This window comes from Primulina huaijiensis, chromosome 8 (genome assembly GCF_012295235.1).
Source record: "Primulina huaijiensis isolate GDHJ02 chromosome 8, ASM1229523v2, whole genome shotgun sequence".
NCBI lineage: Eukaryota > Viridiplantae > Streptophyta > Magnoliopsida > Lamiales > Gesneriaceae > Primulina > Primulina huaijiensis.
This window is the reverse complement of record NC_133313.1, coordinates 15,550,790-15,568,835: the sequence shown is the minus strand read 5'-3', so window position 1 is coordinate 15,568,835 and position 18,046 is coordinate 15,550,790. Positions and strand designations below refer to the sequence as shown.

Here is an 18,046-nt window from a genome sequence, read left to right as displayed (position 1 = left end):
TTTGATATTTGCAAATAAAATATACAAAGACAAATATAGTTAAAAACTAAATTATAAAAAAAAAATAATATATCAACTAAGTAAATAACATAAATTATGGGCTCACTCGACCCCACACATAACCCAAACAGGCTAACTTATTTTGACCCACTTTCAAATGGGTTGATAAAACCTTAACACAATCTGCCTTTTTATCATGGCTGGTGGGTTGGTCCGGCGGGTCAAAGCCAAATAATACATGGATAAGTGTGTAAAAGAACTCAATGAAGTTGAATACCAAGAAAATTTTAAGGTCCGAAATCGAGCTAGAATAAGTGTAATCGGGTTCGATTTAAAACTCAAAATCTTTAATATTTTTCGCACGGATTCGATTCAAATTGTAGCTGAAGTTCAAACTCCACTCGCATATTCAAGAGCTATTCAAACCAGTGTTCTAAAAAGCTCGTTTAAGCTTGAAGCTCGACAAAAACGCCTTGTTTCGGAAAAAAGCTAAAAAAAAAGGGTCAAACTAAACGCCTAGCTTCGGAAAAAAGCTAAAAAAAACGATCAAATTATAGTTTGATCAAATTAAACGTGATTAAGGCGTTTAATTAAGCGTACTTAAGCACAATTAATCTCATATGTTTATTTTTAAATTTTTTTATTTTGAAAGTATGTTTTTTTATTTTAAAATAATGAATTAGGTTTATAATTTATATGTTTATTTTTAAATTTTAATTATGATTAAGCGTGTCTGACAATGATTTGACAAATATTTAGGATTTTTTAATGTGATCTGGTTGTAAAAACAAATAAATATTATAATTTTGAGATTTTTATGTTTTTATAAATATGAGAATTAATGCACCAGATTTAAATTTATCATATTTATGTATTATTTTATCTATTTATTGGTTTGAGATAATTACAATTACACTAAAGATAAAAAAACGTTTTTCATGCTTAAGCTCATGTTAATCTCGCTTAAGCTTGAAAAGCTTTGAACTCGACATCCTCGCTTCGAGACGCTTCACGCTTTTTAAAACCTTGATTCAAACTACCACTTGCTTAAACCGACAAAATCTTTCAAATTCCACAATTAATCACAATTTTTTATAAATATTTTAGATTTTTTAAAATATATTAAATTTTATTTGTATATAAAATTCAAAATCATATGATATTACAAAAATTTTACATTTTAAAAATTATTTATTTTATAAATTATTTTTCCAGATATATTTTTTAACGTGATTTATATATTTATAAGAAAATTTTATTTTTATTAAATCTTATATAAATTTTCATGCCATAAACAAATAAATTAATTTTGATATAAAAAATTCAAAATTTAATAATAATTATATAACTACACAGTCAATTCAGCAGAATTGTTTGATCTTAAATGATAACGTAAATAATTAAAATAATAAATATCATGTAAGTTAAATATATTGTAATAATTTTTTTAAAAAAAAACAATCAATTCTTTTTCAAAAACTCAAACCACTCACCCGGCTAATTTTACATCACACCAACTTTGAAAATTTTCTAAAAAATAACTTTAAAATAGGCAAAAAAAAATCTCAAACAGTCCGTCAAGAACATGAATTCATATAATTGAGGAATATATATTATCATTTGACCTTAATAAATTATTACTTTTAAAAAACGAACTTTCGCATTGTATTTAAATACTACATTCGAGAAAGTATTTTTTAAACAAGTCTATTTTCCTAAACAGACCTATATTTGATGAGTATGTTACTAACTCCATTAAACATGTAGGCTAACATCACAAATTTTAGTGGCTAATGGCGCATGTAGCAAAATCTGATCAATCAGGAATGAAACATTTTCGAATCAAAATTCTATGACAAAAGTAACACTGCGAATGAAAACAACAAATCTAGGATATATAAGCACAAGGATTTAACCTACGTAAAGACCGAGTGGACTACAAAAGAAAAGGGCAAGCAAGATATCATAACTTGATCAGCATTCGAATTGAAAATTATCTACTCTTTCGGGATTGACACCAATTTATGTTTAAACGGTAACAATTGAAGGCCAAGACGAGAACTGCATCAACTTAACAGAGAAGCCAAATATGAAATATAAAAAGAGAACCAACACCTCCGTTGTCTCTCTTAGGCACAAACATCTGCATCATAGTCTCTCTCTTACAAGACCTTCATGCTTCAAGATGGCACTACAAAACGCAGTAAATTGAGAAGTTAAATAGCTAAATCATCATGTGACAGATTGACTGACACTTTTCTTGACAAACAAGAACAAATCTGTGATAACAGAAAGGCACTCAAAACAATATCAAATGCGTGACAAAGGCAGAAAAGTTTCGACCAAGGCACTACTACCTGAAGGGTTATAAGCTTACATCATATTATCGATCAAACCAATAATAAAAGCAAATATATAATAAAAAGTAACCATTCATAAATCCATTGTGAAATATATGGATGCAAACCCATATGTTCAAAACAAAAAAAAAGGCAGCTTATTTGTGTATTTTCTAGAAAAAGAAACAAACAACTCACTGTATGTAGATGTATCAATTTGCTCTGGTAGCTCTTTGATGTCAACTTCAAATCTCTCCTGAACCTGTATGCGCATAAAGGACATGTCATAAAATGCAAGCAGCCAGGACAAGTTCACAAATAATTCATCTACAACTTATGGCAAACTCACAGATAATTCATCTACAACTTATAAATACCTGATTAAGAACATCTGAATCGGATGCAGAAGAAACAAACGTGATGGCAAGTCCTTTGGTTCCGAACCGCCCAGCTCTACCCACCTAACATTTCGTAAATAATAAAAAACTAATTGAAGGCACTTGTTGAAGAACATCGTAAACATTAAAACTGAGGTTGAATGCCAGTAACTTATACCCGGTGGAGATAAGTGTCAGCTGAATCTGGCATATCATAGTTGATCACAATATTCACTCGTTCAATGTCTATTCCTCTTCCCACCAGATCTGTCGCAACGAGAATTCTCTTATGCCCTTCTTTGAATCCCTTGTAACGAGTCAATCTGCAAAACCCAAAATTCAGAATAACTTTCAGAAATTGGAGACCTGGCACACAAGAACTCGAGCGAATCAAACCCACCCGATTAATGCACTACTAACTGGGGACAACAAGCAGAACTTTTTCAAAAAAGAAACAAGAATATCAAAATAATAACAGTATAAGCGTCACAAACCTTTCTTCCTGGGACATGCCCGAGTGAATGCAAATAGATGGAAAATTACACTCCACAAGCAACTTGTTAAGCTCGGCAGCTCTACTGACGCTTTTGACAAAAATGACAACTTGATTGAAGTCCAATGCATCGAGGAGATCATTCAGCTTCCGGTTTTTCTCCAGCTCACTCAATTTGATGTAGTGCTGCCATAGTGTAAGTCAAATTTGTGAAACATTAACATGAAACAAACAAAACATTTAGCAATTTCAAGATCTAACCTGCACAAGACCATGGAGAGTCAATTTGGCCTCATCGTCCACATAGATTTCCATTGGCTGAAAGGAAGAAATGTCACAGTAAAGCATATTAGGAGAGTTCATGTGAAATTAACGGTATCCACTATGAAATGAATTGATGGATGAACACAGCCAGAATTGAGGTTGAGATCCATTTGAATTTTCTTCTTCCAGCTAACAATACCTCCAAGACCAACTTGTGTCACCACTGCCGATCAAAATAACTTCGATCTACGCTAACTGATTACATAAATAAATTAAATTTCCTTCCTATAATATCTTTCATTGACAATTCTCTCCTTAATAGAATAAAAAAACACACAACCCTGGAATGAACTTGACCAACCAAAATAAGGGGAAAACACTATCCCAAAATGAATAGAATTTCTATAGGACTACACAGACCCCTATGATCATGTTCCCCCAAGCTCCCTAAATTTAACCATCTAATGTCTCAGGTTGACAGACACAAGTGAAATAGCAGGCATAGATCGCTTCAATCACTGCATTAATAACAAAGACTTCCTGCAGAAGGCTGGAACGACGGAAACAAGGTAGACTTCGATATTCAAATAGGACTGGCCACAGGATATTACATCTTGCATGAATTTCTTGCAAACTGGTCGAATCTCCTTGCTGAGTGTGGCTGAGAACATCATAACTTGTTTATCATGAGGTGTCATCTTAAAGATCTCCTGAACATCTCTCCTCATATCTGGGGAGACAGCAACAGGTAATGAGTAAATTTAAAACAAATTTGGCCTCTCAGATGCAGTGAGGACTGTCATTGTGTTGTTTCTAGGATATAATGTAACTTAATATCACAGATATGTCAGCATGCATACCAAGGGACTCGAGCATCTTATCACATTCATCCAGAATAAAATGCCTCACATTCCTCAAAGAAAGATCCTTGTCTCTTGCGAGAGCAAGTATCCTTCCCGGTGTTCCCACGACAATGTGAGGACATTCATTCTTCAAGAGATCCTTGTGGATTTTAATGTTGACACCACCATAAAAAACAGCAACTTTGATATCAGGTAAATATGTACTGAACCGCTCAACCTCATGACAGATCTGCAATCGAGAGAAACATAAAAGGTACAGTAACCAGCAGATACGGATTCAAATAGACATAAAGCAAAGACAATTCGCTGTAGACTACATGCCTGGTAAGCCAATTCCCTTGTATGACACAGAACGAGAGCAGCAACTTGACCTGCAATAGGTTCAATCTGCTGCAATGTTGAGAGAACAAACACAGCAGTTTTCCCCATACCGGATTTTGCTTGGCAAATAACATCCATTCCCAAGATAGCTTGAGGTATGCATTCATGTTGCACTGATGAACCACAGAAATTTGATCCAAGGAAGCCTCAGTTTTCAATAAAAAAACGTTTTTTACCATTCAACTACTCCAAGGCAGAGCTTTAAAAGTGATTTACCTGAGAAACACAAGAATACAAACAGAGTTAGCTGAAGAATAACCATGCCAATTTCAGTAGAAGGTAAAAGGTACAAAACAAACATAAAAGAACTATACCAGTTAGTAAGTATTCAACAATGAGAGTGGATATTACTACATCGTGAGTTAAGTATGCCAGAAGTGAAGAGCAACATTCTACTCACCATATATTTCGATCCACAAAACCCAGTGTTCTAAAAATCGGCCAAGGCGCCGCCTAGGCGCTGGCCGACTGCAGCGAAAAAGTGCTAGTCCACGGCCCTAGGTGGCTAAAAATTACTTTTTGGGGGATTTTTTTGGGATTTTTTTAAAAGTTTTTTTGGGCTTTTAATTTTAAACTTTTTATATGCCTAACCCAAAGTCCAACAAAAAATGTGGTTTGTTGACTTGCCTTAGTACACAAAACTTCATCTTATTATCTTGGAATCCGCCTAGCGACGACCAGTCTCCTCCTAGGCGCTGGTCTGGCGCCCGACTACATCTTAGCGAATTTTAGAACCTTGGAAAAACCAAGTTTAATTGTCATAATAACACCACACCCCCCCCAAAAAAAAGAAAAATATATGTGTGTGTGTGTGTGTGTGTGTGTGTGTATATACATATATACCAAATATTTCAAGATTTGGCAGCATGGTGGCAAGAAGTCAGACAGCATAAATAAACTAAAACCACATAGAAGAATAATGTCAACACGGCTACAGAGCATTCGGTGCAGGCATACAAAAAAAGAAAAGTTACAGCGTCTCACACAGTACATGCATGCACCAATAACAATGCAAAACAATTGTAAGATTTAGTAAGTGGAAAGTAACTGCAATCGCTAAATCCTAGTATCCTACAAACTATGATGAAATGCACGAATGTATACACTACTCAACCAGAAAGAGTATGCTACCTTCTGACGGATGCTCAAATCCAGAATCCACAATAGCCCGTAAAAGCTCTGGCTTCAAGAGGAAATCTCTGAATCCTGAACTGTGAATGCCTACATAACCCCTGAAATTGAAGAGGCAGAATGCCACAAGTTATAACTGGGTGCGTAGATAACAGAGTAAAGTAAATAAAATCACTCATTTAGTTGCAAAATAGAAGATGTTTGCCCATTAATTACTCTAAAACGACAAATCCCACTACTCTATCAGTCCCTCGAAAGTTTTAAAAAAAGCCGAAAAAGCTGTGGGATTTGAACACTAAACCACAACTCTAAGATGAGGGAAAAAAATAGACCAGCCTTAAAATAACAGCATTACACAGAAATGCAGTCTAAAAGAGTAAACTGAGAACTAACAATCACATTGATAAAATAAGATTCCACGCGCCATAAAGTAGATCTTAAGCTAGCAATAATTATTAAAATATAACAGGGCCATACTTCTTGGCGGACTCGCCGTTGACTCTGGCGGTGACGGAGTCGGTGACCTTCTCGTCTTCCTCGTCGTAGTCGAGAAGCTCCTCTTCGTAAGCGTCGTTCTCCTTGGTCTCTCCCATTTGGAGTTGCTGAAGTTACTGCAGGAAAACAACAGATCAAGAAAATCGTTCCAAGTCCCTTCAAACCCCAAATCCAGGTCTAGGTTTAGCCAAGACAGGCACAATCTCGCAAAAACATGCAAGAGGAGCAACGGAATGGTTCCCCAAGGAATTCACCTGCTGAATCTGGAACAGAAGATGGATTGGTTTCAGAGTGGACGGACAGGCTGCAGTGCGGGAGTGAAATAGGAGGCGAAGGAGCTAGGGTTTTGATGTATAGAGACAGTAAATTATTGACGATTTTACCCTTGAAGGAACGTATTCGATTTCGCTTTCGCTAAGTGAGAATTGGGCTTGGGCCTTTTCAAAATCAGAATTTGAAAAATTTTAGCAAAATTTTTATATTTTAAATTAAATTATTTTATATTTTAACATTTATGAATGATCTTTTTATTTTGATGTCTAGAGCGATTAGAGACTTATAAATGGTTATTCTATGATTTTTTATTAGGGAGGATTGTTGAAAAATACCCATGAAAACTTAAAATGTGTGCTCAGTCTCCAATTAATAAAATCATATGCTGCACTCCCTAAATCCAATTTTATTTTGTTTTCACTCACTAAATCAATTATTAATTAAATTTCTCTTTAATTTTTTTTTCCAGCTAATATTTAAATAATATATGTAGACCTGACTTCTATCATTAGGATATTTTTTGGACCGGACTTCTCAATTATTTCTCTTCTATTCTCTCCTCTGTTCGTGTGATAAAATCCACCTTCCCCCAACCCACGAAATCGACGCTCGTCTGAGAAAACCCAGCCGCTTTATTCACTAATCGGAGAAACCCATCGGCCGAAAGGGTCTTCTGACAACGACAGAACAATTAGTAAGGCGCACGAGGTAACAAGCAGAATCAAGTGAGAAAAGACCGTGAGTTGCTCCTGTTTTTCATTTTTTCATTTTCGAAATTTTTTTATGTTTTTGTGGTTTTTTGTGGATCTTACAACGTTTGTTGTCAATTTTTTGTAGTTTATTCATTGGAGAACTTATTTTCATTGATCTTCGAAAACTGTGAGTTTTTCCATTTTTTTAAAAATTATTTTCGTGTTCTGTCGATTTGTATGAATGAGAAGAGTTTTTTTTGTTTAGACTGCTGTGAAGGAATTTTCCCTCGTTGCCTCATTCATCATCCTTTTCGCCGACTCTTGCAGGTATGTCTCTAAATTAGTGAAAATCCATTCATATTTTAAAAAAATATATGTTATTTACATAATCTAATGCTATAAATTAATCTATGCTTTGATTTTTGTTGGGGGAGTTTTCTCCCTTTCTTTATTAATGGATTATTTTTCTAGTTTAGTGGTTGATTTGTTTGGTGTGGATTTCAGATACAGAGGTACGTGTATCATGATGTTATAAGGCTGGGGATGCTGATAAATTAATGGATTGTGCTCAAGTGCAAGTAAAAATTGATATTTTCCGTAGTTTAATTCTCCATTTTACAATCTAATTTTGTGGATATAAATACAATGTTCTAAAAAGTGTAGTAAATTACTTTTATATTAGATATATCTCGTGGACCTCAAAGAAGTGGATGTATAAAGGTCAAAACAAAAATTATAAATGAATGCTTCAAGAAATAGGATGATTTTTTGTATTATTTTGGATGGCCTAGTTGGTTCCCTCTCGTCACAATAACCAAAAGGGATGTAAAAAATCTATGGTCATGTACAGAATTAGTGATTGGTATTTGTTGTAATTTGATTGTTTGAAAAAATATATGGTCATGTGTTGGAAACGAAATTCCGGCGTTCGACAAAATATGAACCAAATTCTAAATTCTGGAGTTTGACAAACTGATCAACCAACGGATACGAGCAATTATATTCAGCAACTGGACTTAATAACTGAAATCAGCAGATCTAATAAAGAAAACTGATCAGTTGTTGTTGGAAACGAAATTCCGGCGTTTGACATAATATGAACCAAACTATAAATTCTGGAGGTTGACAAACTGATCAACCAACTGATACGCACAATTATATTCAGCAAACTGGACTTAACAACTGAAATCAGCAGATCTAAACTGATCAGTTGGAAACCGATCAGTTGATATATTCAGCCGTATGCTTCCTTCAACTAAACATGTCTCGAGAAAGAACATTCAATAGACAAAGAGACATAGCAGATTGCAACTGAATATGAAACACCGCACTTCAGTCAATACAGCTTAGAACAACGCATTTCGGCTAAAGCAATTAAGACGCCGCATTACAATAAATGAAGCAAACAATGCCCAAGGAATGATGAAGTGGAAATCAACGGATACAAAGATTCAAACATATCTCAAGTTACCGTTGGAATTGAAGCTTATAAATATGACAGAAGAACAGCTGAAAAAAGAAGAGAAGACACAGATCACTCTATTCAAAGCTTGCTGTTACTCTGTCAAAATCTTAGCTCACTCTTACTTGATTTATTCGTAGTAGTCAAGGCTACAATTTGAGCTCACTAGCACTTTGTAATAATAGTTAAATTCGATAGTGCTAAGATCAGTTACGCACTGAGAACATTTTGTAATACTAAGAGTTTCAGTTTTTGGCAGTGATAAGTCCAAACTGAAGTGGGTTAGTACAAATCTTGTATTGGATCAAAGTCTTTTAGTGGAAATCCTATCCTTGAGATAGAAGGGGTGACGTAGGAGTAATTGACATCTCCGAACATCCAGAAACAATCCTTGTGTATTTTATTTCAGTTTTGTATTCTATCTTTCAGTCAGTTAATTTCCGCAACTACTTTAGTTTTACTGATTGTCATTGACCAGCAAGATTCCGAGAATCAGTTTCTCACCAAACTGAACTCAAAACACAAAAGATCAGTTTTAATTGTGAGTGTTTATTCAACCCCCCTTCTAAACACTCTTGTTACGTTAATCGATCCTATCATCATGTATACAAATATGATTTCAATTCCAAAATTAACTTTTATTGTATTTTCAAAATAAGTTATTTCGGTCGGTTGTACAACCATTATTTTTGTCGATCATGTATCACCATCTCCTTGTTTTTTCATCTTTTTTGATAGGAAGGTAGTGTTTCTGTTTTTGTTTGCCTTGTTTTTTATTTTACTAAATTTTATGGTACAAAATATGTGGACTAATTTTAGAAGTTTATGTTGTTTTTAATTCTGTATATTGATATTGTTACTTTTTTTCTTTTATGTAGAAATGGTTAGAAAAAAAGTTGATGAAAATGATGCTCATATGCAGAGCAGAAAAGATGCAATGTCACGATGTTCTTCTACTTATTTTAGAAAAGTAATAAACAAACTTGAACCAAAACTGAATGAGAGGCAACGAGCAAGGATCATTGGTATTCCTTTTGGTAAATGGTTGAAGATGCCTAAACTGTCTATCTACAGTACCCGAGTTGATGTCGTATTAAGGAGTTTCAACATTGACTCCCTCTATTTTATCTTTGGAAAGGTCATCGTCATCCCTTTCACATCATTCGAATTTTCTATCATCATTGGTCTACCTCATGGAGGCCAACCTGTAAACCAAGAGCTCGGAACAAAGTCGGATTTTTTGTCACCCTATTTTGCAGGAAAGCTTATCAAAGCCACGAGGAAGTCGATTTCTGAAAATCTGTTGTTGATAGCCGAATCAGATGATGACTCACATTTGGATGATTATGTTAGAATGTTTATTTTGTTTGCGTTTAATTGCATAGTATTTCCGCTGAGTACCTATTTGACTCCTCGGTTTGTATTTTCTTACATTGATGATTTGACCAATTTCTTTGGATATTCATGGGGAGACGCTGCGCATAGATTTTTATGCGATAAAATTTCTGGACATATTGTGAATTCGGAAGGAGCATCTAGAAGAAAAACATACTTGGATGGTTATGTTGTCGGAATGATGGTGAGTTTGTATTATTTTTTGTAACTACTTTTATATAAAAATTTTGTATCATAATTTTTATTTTATCATTATTTATGTAGGATTGGGTGTACGAAAAAGTTCCTTCCTTAGGAGTAGTATCCGGATCCCGCGTACATATCCCCGTTTGTTCAAGTGGTGTGAAAGCAAGATTCCGTTAAAAGTTGAAGAAGCGGAGGCTTTGCTCAAAAAAATCACTTGTTCGAAGGTATTTTGTCTTCAGATATTTTTTGAGTAATTCAAAGGTGATAATTTTTCTTTTTTATTATCTCAAAGGTGTTTGACATCATTCCATTTGGTGAGGAATTGGAACTATTTGATCAGAGGGAGGAAAATGTAAAGGTATACAAATATATTCACCAAATGAATTTTAGGATGTATTAAGAATAAGTGTTGATTTATTTAGGTGTTGAATTTTCAGGTGTCGTCTAAAATGAAGGATGCAGAAACAACGTACAAAATTAAGAGAATGGAAAAATTTGTTGGAGACCAATTCAACGAGATTCAAATGCTTAAACAATTGTGTTGTCAATCTGATGGAATGGTGACAAAGAATGTTGTTGGTGGTCGGGTAGATTGTGAGGTGAATGTTGGACAAAACACGATAAGAATGTTTCGTTTGAAGATTTTGACATCGATTTAGGTGGATACAATGGATTCCATGATGTTGATGTCGTTCAAAATGTGATTAAAGGCGATGGTGTTGGTTTAACTGAGGTGGATGTGGAAGTAAATAAGGTTCACACAGAAGAGTCTTCGAGAGAGATAATAGATAAAAGTAATGATGTTAATTGTGTATCTGGCTCACAAAAGGACACAGTTAGTAATGTTATATCTTCAATTGTGAAGAATGTACTTACAAGAACTAATCGTGTGAAAAAGAGAAAGCCAGACATGTTTGTCACTTCTCCAAGTTCCACCCCAAAACGCGAAACAAAGGCCATTGTAGAATGCAAAGAGTACACTGTACTTAGTGATGAGGTATCATGTATATTAATTGTTATGATTTTTGTTATGGTTTGTTTAGAATTATTTCATTTATTTTATATTTTGTTTCAATATTGTTGTTCCATATGGGGACACAAACATAGAAAACGAGAAGATATCAGCTGATAAAGACGAGCTAAAACTTAAAATTTTCAGGGTAGAGAAGATTTTTGTGGTTGCGAAGAAGTATCCGAGAAGGAAGGCAATTTAATAATGAACTATCTTACGGGGGAAAGATTAAGGTACAATTCAGAGTATTTTTCATATTTATTTATTATTTTTTATGATATTTAATCATAATCTTGTTTTTTTAGTGGCACCGTGTGGGAAGGAGAAAGATTCAAAATATTTGGCATTGATTTTTGTGATTTGCTTTTTGGTAATGCATTGAAAGGCAATATCATCGATTGCTATATGAAAATTGTGAGTGAGTATAATGTAAGAAATGGTTTTGAAATATTCTGCATGGATACGACAGTCCGGGTTCGTATTTTCTTACATAAAAATAGAGTGAATCTTTTGTTTGTATATATTCAATGTAAATGTAATGATTTGTTATTTTATATGCTTAGGATGAGGTATTGGGTGCGTTACAGAGATTGAACAGAAAACGGAAGTTGAATGATGATGGCTATCGTGATTTTTTATGAAATTTGACAAATGATTCGAGGGGAAAATAGAACAACTAAATAGAAAGTTGAAGGATCGCTGTAGATATTTGTTGTTCCCAATTAAAGTTAAATATCAATGGTTCTTACTTGTATACGTAACTGAGAAAAGAGTGTTTGAATTTAGAAACTCGATATACACATCCATGTCACTTGGAACAGCAAGATCTTATGTAAGTTCATATTTAAATGGTTATTTAATTACGAGCATGTTGTTCATATTAACTGCTTGTTTGTTGTTATTGTTAGGCTACTTTCTTAGTTGGGTATATGAGGATTATGTTCAATTACAGAATGGATAAAAAGGTGAACTTCTGCCGACAGCAAGGTGCTGATTTCAGTTGTGGTATTTACACATGTTTGTGGGCGGAGTACTATGCTCGTGATGACGATGAAGCTTGGAACTATGAAAAGGTATGTACAATTAACAGTGTCAGAGCACGTATTGCTGCAACCATTCTATATGACGATAATGGATCGTTCGGTAAAGATAAATGAGCATGTATCGCTGCGTTGGTATTTTGAGTAGATAATATTATCTTCTGATTTTGTATCTATAGCTTGTTCGTGTTTTGAATAGATAATATTATCTTGTTATTTTGTAACTTTACATTGAAGAAGGAATGTTTAATTAAATATTGAAGTTGTAGTTACATTGAAGCTATTTTGCCAAGTTCCAACAGTGGCTTGTTGTTTAAAACCATGATTCTTGGTTCTGCACAGCATTATAGATGCAGACTGCCATTTCTAGTACAAAAATGGTAAATTTCATCATATTTTGTATGAATTTCAGTCTTCATTGTATTAATTTGAGTACATATATGGTTAATTCGAGCATACTTCCTGAATGACAGTAGGATAAGATAAATGCAAACTTCCATGACAAATTGATGGCCGTGAGTTGGGAATCTATTTCCTTACAATGAATCTCGTCCACCCAACAATCGTTTTTGCATCACCATTGACGCTTCACATCTTCTGTGCATAATGTCCATAATTTGAATGCGGATCTGGTCCACCATGGCAACAATAGGAAGAAATCGTGCTGCTTTAACCCAATTGTTCCAACACTCGGCTATGTTATTATTTATAACACCCCACCGATTTCTCGGAAACCATGCATTTGCCCAACTTTCTGGAGACGATCTCACTATGAAGTCTCTAGCAATTGGCATTGAATTTATTATATTGTTAATATGTTGTTCAAACTCCTGTCTTGATGGGGCATATGCGGCTTTCTTGAAAACTGATGACCAATACTTCTTGTTGTGAAATGGGTATTTCCGCATGACCTACATTCAGATTACATAAAAAAAAATTATAAAACAGTACATATAGTAATATTTTTTAAAAAAAGTTTCATAACACAATTATACAATTACGTAACAAACCTTATTCACAAAATTATCTATCAAATGACCCAAACAGTAAGCATGATAACTACTTGGGAACATTAACTCAACAGCCTTGATTATCACGGTATGCCTATCTGAGAAAAAGGTGAACTGGTCAAATATGGTACAGTGATGCGAAAGCAAAGCACCTTTAAGTTGGAAACAAAACCACCCCCAATTATCATCATTTTTAGCATCCACGACTGAATATGCTAATGTGAAAAGATCATCGTTAGCATCCTTAGAAACAGCAACCAAAATATTTCCCTTGTATTTATTCTTTATGTGAGTGCCATCCAAGAAAACCAAGGGCCTACATCCACGGATAAAACCAGTTGCACATGCATTGAAATAGCCGTTTAAATTTATTACTGCAATGATCAATTTCACACTCAACAATACTTCCGAGATTAGTTTCTTTGATAGCACCACATTACCATCTCAGTCTATCATAAGACTCATCCTCTGCACCATGAATGCCATGCATAGCCAATTCCTTACCTTTCCAAACCTTGTGGTAATTGAGCTCGACCACATAGTCTCTTTGGATATCTTTCAACATCATACATGGTCGATATGATGGTTATCCCCTTAATCTCTCCATCACAACATTGGAAACCCATGCAGCATCATCTTTAGGATGTCCTCTACTACGAAGATTGTCATCACCACACGTATGTATTAGATTACATTTTCTGATTCCAAAAAGATTGTCAGATTTGTGTCTTGAAGCATAAATTCTCCAAGAACAACTGTTTGCACTACAGACTATAATAACCTTCTGACTATCATTCTTTTTATACAAAAAGAACCGTATCGTAGCAATTGCATAATTTTTAGCAAATGTTCGAAATTCTACAACATATTTGAAGATCTGACCAGCCCCACGGATGCAATTACTCCACCCGTCTATGGAATTTCTTGACAAACCAAATTCGAGACGAGCATCATTAATAGTTAGCGTACCATCTTCACATTCAACCCTATTATAATCAATAGAAAATTTTATTACAATTCATTTTTAACATAGTACAAAATTATTAATGTGGCACAAATGAATATACTCAGGTGATGTTTAACAATTCAAATGATTAATGATTTGAAAGATATAACTTACACATGATCAATATTCAAAAGAAACATACACACAAAAATGACTTAACCAACAGAACAAGGGCCTGCATAATAATTAACATCAACAAAATTCATAACGAAATCAAAATCAAGCCATAAGTTTTTACCTCTAGACATCGTAGGATCCCATTAGTTCTTTGATTATTGCCTTCATAGTAATTATAGTAAGTGTAACGTCCCGAAAATTTAAAGGTCCACGCGAACAACATGCATTTGAGTTATTAAATTCTCTTGTATTTTAATTAATGGTTTTAATTGCATGAATTAATTATGTTGTGCATATTTGCATTTTTAAAATATATTTTCTACACTATTGCATTAAAATGTATTTTTAAAAGGTTATTCGAGTTGCGATCGAGGAACGGAGACCGATGACTGAAAAATAGAAAATGTTTTTATTAAATAAACGTTTTTAATTATTTAAATTAAGGGTGATGCTTTTCTTATTTTTAAAAAAAATATGGGGTTTAGAGATGATTTTATACGTCGGGGCGTAATTTTTATCGGTGTTGGATTTTCATCAAAAACGCGAACGTTTTGCCAACCCGGCTAATAAACTCACAAACTTTTCTATACAAAATTATTTTAATATTTTAATTAAACACTAATGGGCTAATTGGGCCTAATTAATATGGTTAATGGGTCTAAGCTAGCAATTTGAGTTTAATTAGGATTCTAACCAATATTTAAAACTAAAAACCCACTCATTAAACCTACAACTACACGCCCCCTTCCCCAACAAATTCAGAATTCTCTCCCCCACAACAACATCACACGGCACACACTCAATAATTTGAAGAAAAAATTCAAAAGCTTCAAGGGAGTTAAAGCCATGATCGTTCGTCGTCGTTCTTCGATTCGTCAACGTATATTCGTGCGTTTAAAACGCAAAGGCACGTCATATTTCTTTCCTTCAAACATCTATCACACCATATATTATTTGAACATGTTTTGAAAGAAATTAAAGCACACAACTTGAAGATTTTCGTACATGCATATTCTATGATTTTTAAAACTTGTGTGTTGATTCAAAAACATGATTATTGTGTTGTCAAAGGGGCTGCCATGTATTAGAATGTTAAGGGATGGTTTTACACGAGATTTAGGTCCCTAATAACACACCAAAAACACGGCAACATACTAGAAAAGAAAGCTGGAACCACCATACTGTTATGGCAATTGAGGGGCACGGTTTAAGGGAATTAAAGGCTAGGCCTGGGATCGGTTGGGACCAGGGCATGGCTAGGGTCTATTATGGGTCAAGGGAAGAGTCCTAGCCACGCTAGGACTCAAAGACCAGGGGCTGGGAGGAGTCCTTGCCAACAAGGACTCCACCCGAGAGAAAGCCCAAGGGGCTGTGCAGATTTCAGAAGTTTGTGCAGGGAGGAGGGGCTCGGCCAGGGGGCTTGGGCTAGGCTAGGTTAGGTCCTTATGGTCCTAAAAAGGTGCACAAGGGGCTGGTTCAAGGTCTGGGGCGGTTGGTTAGGTCCTAGCAACAGAAACCAGAGTCCTTGTCAAAGTGGGTTCTTTGGGCTGTGGCAGGCAACTTATACTGGAGCTTCGGTTCTAAGCTTTGGTTTAGGTCCAATAGGTTCTGAGGGTCCAAGAGGGTGCCTAGAAGCAGTGGTCATGATATGGTGCAGGGTGGCTCGACATGGCTCGAGCCAAACACAAAAACGTGAGGGAAGCACCTTGGAGGCAGCATGTGCGCAGCTGGTGTTCTCTGATTCAGGTGCTTCGCTGCTGGGTGTTGGAGCTTGGGGTTGGTCTGGGCATGGTCCATGGGTGGTTAGGGACAGGTGGGCTCGGTGGTGGCTACGCTAGAAGTGCCCTAGTTGGATTAGGAGTCCTAGATTTGGCAAAAAGTCACACACACCACACATGCGAATTTGGGGTCATGTTTCAGGTGGGTTTGAGCGGCTTAGGGGCTTGTTCTTTGGGCTGGGCTTGGTCAGGAGGGTCCCTAGGTGGGTTGGCTAGGTTTTGGCTCAAGGTGGCTCGGGCGTGGCTCGAGTAAATCAGGAGATGGCTCGGTGTGTTCGATAAGGTGTCAATTTCAAATTTAATTAGACTAAAATTGATTCCATGGGTCCACGGGGGTGGCTCATGACTTGGAAGGGTATAATAAATCTTAAAAATGTTATTTTTAAAATTTGAGATCAAAATAACGAGTTTTGGATTTAATTGGGATTTAATCGCCGCACGAAACGCTAATTAACGAGTTAATTGAAACGCCTAGTTTTAAGCTTTATAAAATTATGAAAAATTAGGTTTAAGCTTAAATAATTATTATAAGTCTAAGTTTTTAATTTAGGAAATTTTATGTTGAGGTTTGGGATTTTTTGGGATTAAAACGCATTAATACGTCACATTTAAAGATTAATTTAAAAGTCCTCGATTTAAGCTAAATAAAAATATGAGAAAATTCATGTAAGCTTAAATAGTTATTTGGGACATGTTAGAGTCAAGAAATCAAGAAAAAAGTCAAAATCGTAAAATGTCAAGTCCAGGGGTAAAACGGTCTTTTTACACCAAGAAATTAGTAAACGTCATGGCAGTGCCCTAAATGCTATTTTTATGATATTATGATTATTTTTAAATGTTTATGAAATGTTCATGATTAAATTATGATTTTTAAATGTCTAAGGGATTTTTATGATTTAAGGAAGACATTTAAAAATACATGTTGCATGCTTGGTTTCAAAAAAAAGAAAAAAATGTAAAGGCTATTCATGATTTTTCTAAAGTAATGAGCATGAAAAATGTTAAAGGAAGTGAATTGATTGTGACTAATTCGTTAATGGTGGGGATATCGTGAGGGTTATGGTCCCAGTGGGAGCCCGACGATCGTATTTTCATCATTACGAATATGTGGTAACGGTTTTGTGGTAACGGTAAGAATGGAAATATCGTGAGGGGAAAAGGCCCCAGAGGGAACCCATTTATGGGAAAAGGCCCCCGAGGGAACCCCGACGATCGTATTTCTATTCGATCATGATAGGCCGGGGCCAGTTGACCGGTGAGAGTGTTGCTGGTGTCTCCCGCCGCCCAGTACTGTGGTTTTATGTAGACGGATCCATCGATCATGTCATGTCATGTCAGGAAAGTCACAATTAACGATCTGAATTCAACAAAGGAAAAGAAAAATGTTTATGATCATGATAAAATGTTTTATGTCATGTTTTGAGGAAAAGTAAAAGGTTAAGGTTTATGTTATGCATGTCATGAAAATGTTTATGTTTAAAGTTGATACATCATTATGAAAATGATTTTATGCATCATAAAAAGGTTTACGAAAATGTTCATGTTTGAAGTTTATGCATCTTCATGAAAACGATATTTTAAGTACAAGTATTTTTCACTATTGTTTGTGATTTTATACGTATTACTTGTTATCAAGAATATGACGTGTTGAGTCTTTAGACTCACTAGTTGTGATTGATGCAGGTGTTTATGATAAAAATGTTATGGGAGGTCTTGATGGTTGACCTGACTG

The 18,046-nt window shown here is 35.0% G+C and overlaps 2 protein-coding genes and 2 long non-coding RNA genes across 6 annotated transcripts; 2 read left to right on the top strand and 2 right to left on the bottom strand.

The window, feature by feature from the left end:
- Positions 1-1,801: 1,801 nt before the first annotated feature.
- Positions 1,802-6,745, bottom strand: LOC140982736 (DEAD-box ATP-dependent RNA helicase 15). 3 transcript variants are annotated; one of them, XM_073449404.1, is made up of 12 exons: positions 6,598-6,745; positions 6,326-6,459; positions 5,849-5,949; positions 4,658-4,830; positions 4,334-4,565; positions 4,085-4,203; positions 3,471-3,527; positions 3,211-3,395; positions 2,895-3,039; positions 2,717-2,800; positions 2,538-2,601; positions 1,802-2,191 (listed from the first exon to the last, which is right to left on the bottom strand). In XM_073449404.1, exons 2-12 carry the CDS (start codon positions 6,439-6,441, stop codon positions 2,181-2,183), a joined length of 1,287 nt encoding a protein of 428 aa, XP_073305505.1. In that variant the 5' UTR covers positions 6,442-6,459; positions 6,598-6,745; the 3' UTR covers positions 1,802-2,180. The 3 variants fall into 3 exon arrangements, with proteins under 3 accessions (XP_073305505.1, XP_073305502.1, XP_073305506.1); XM_073449401.1 differs by having other exon boundaries at positions 6,326-6,657; XM_073449405.1 differs by lacking the exon at positions 6,598-6,745 and having other exon boundaries at positions 4,658-4,933; positions 6,326-6,453.
- Positions 6,746-7,381: 636 nt separating this feature from the next.
- On the top strand, positions 7,382-11,321 carry LOC140983272 (uncharacterized). The gene is made up of 5 exons (XR_012176398.1): positions 7,382-7,886; positions 9,649-10,349; positions 10,430-10,575; positions 10,644-10,709; positions 10,789-11,321. It is a non-coding gene; the product is annotated as an uncharacterized lncRNA (long non-coding RNA).
- Positions 11,322-11,509: 188 nt separating this feature from the next.
- On the top strand, positions 11,510-12,027 carry LOC140982552 (uncharacterized). Its single transcript, XR_012176303.1, has 3 exons — positions 11,510-11,596; positions 11,669-11,837; positions 11,927-12,027. It is a non-coding gene; the product is annotated as an uncharacterized lncRNA (long non-coding RNA).
- A 912-nt stretch (positions 12,028-12,939) lies between these two features.
- LOC140982106 (uncharacterized) lies at positions 12,940-13,978 on the bottom strand. Its single transcript, XM_073448522.1, has 3 exons — positions 13,854-13,978; positions 13,414-13,729; positions 12,940-13,314 (listed from the first exon to the last, which is right to left on the bottom strand). Exons 1-3 carry the CDS (start codon positions 13,976-13,978, stop codon positions 12,940-12,942), a joined length of 816 nt encoding a protein of 271 aa, XP_073304623.1.
- Between the last annotated feature and the right edge of the window lie 4,068 nt (positions 13,979-18,046).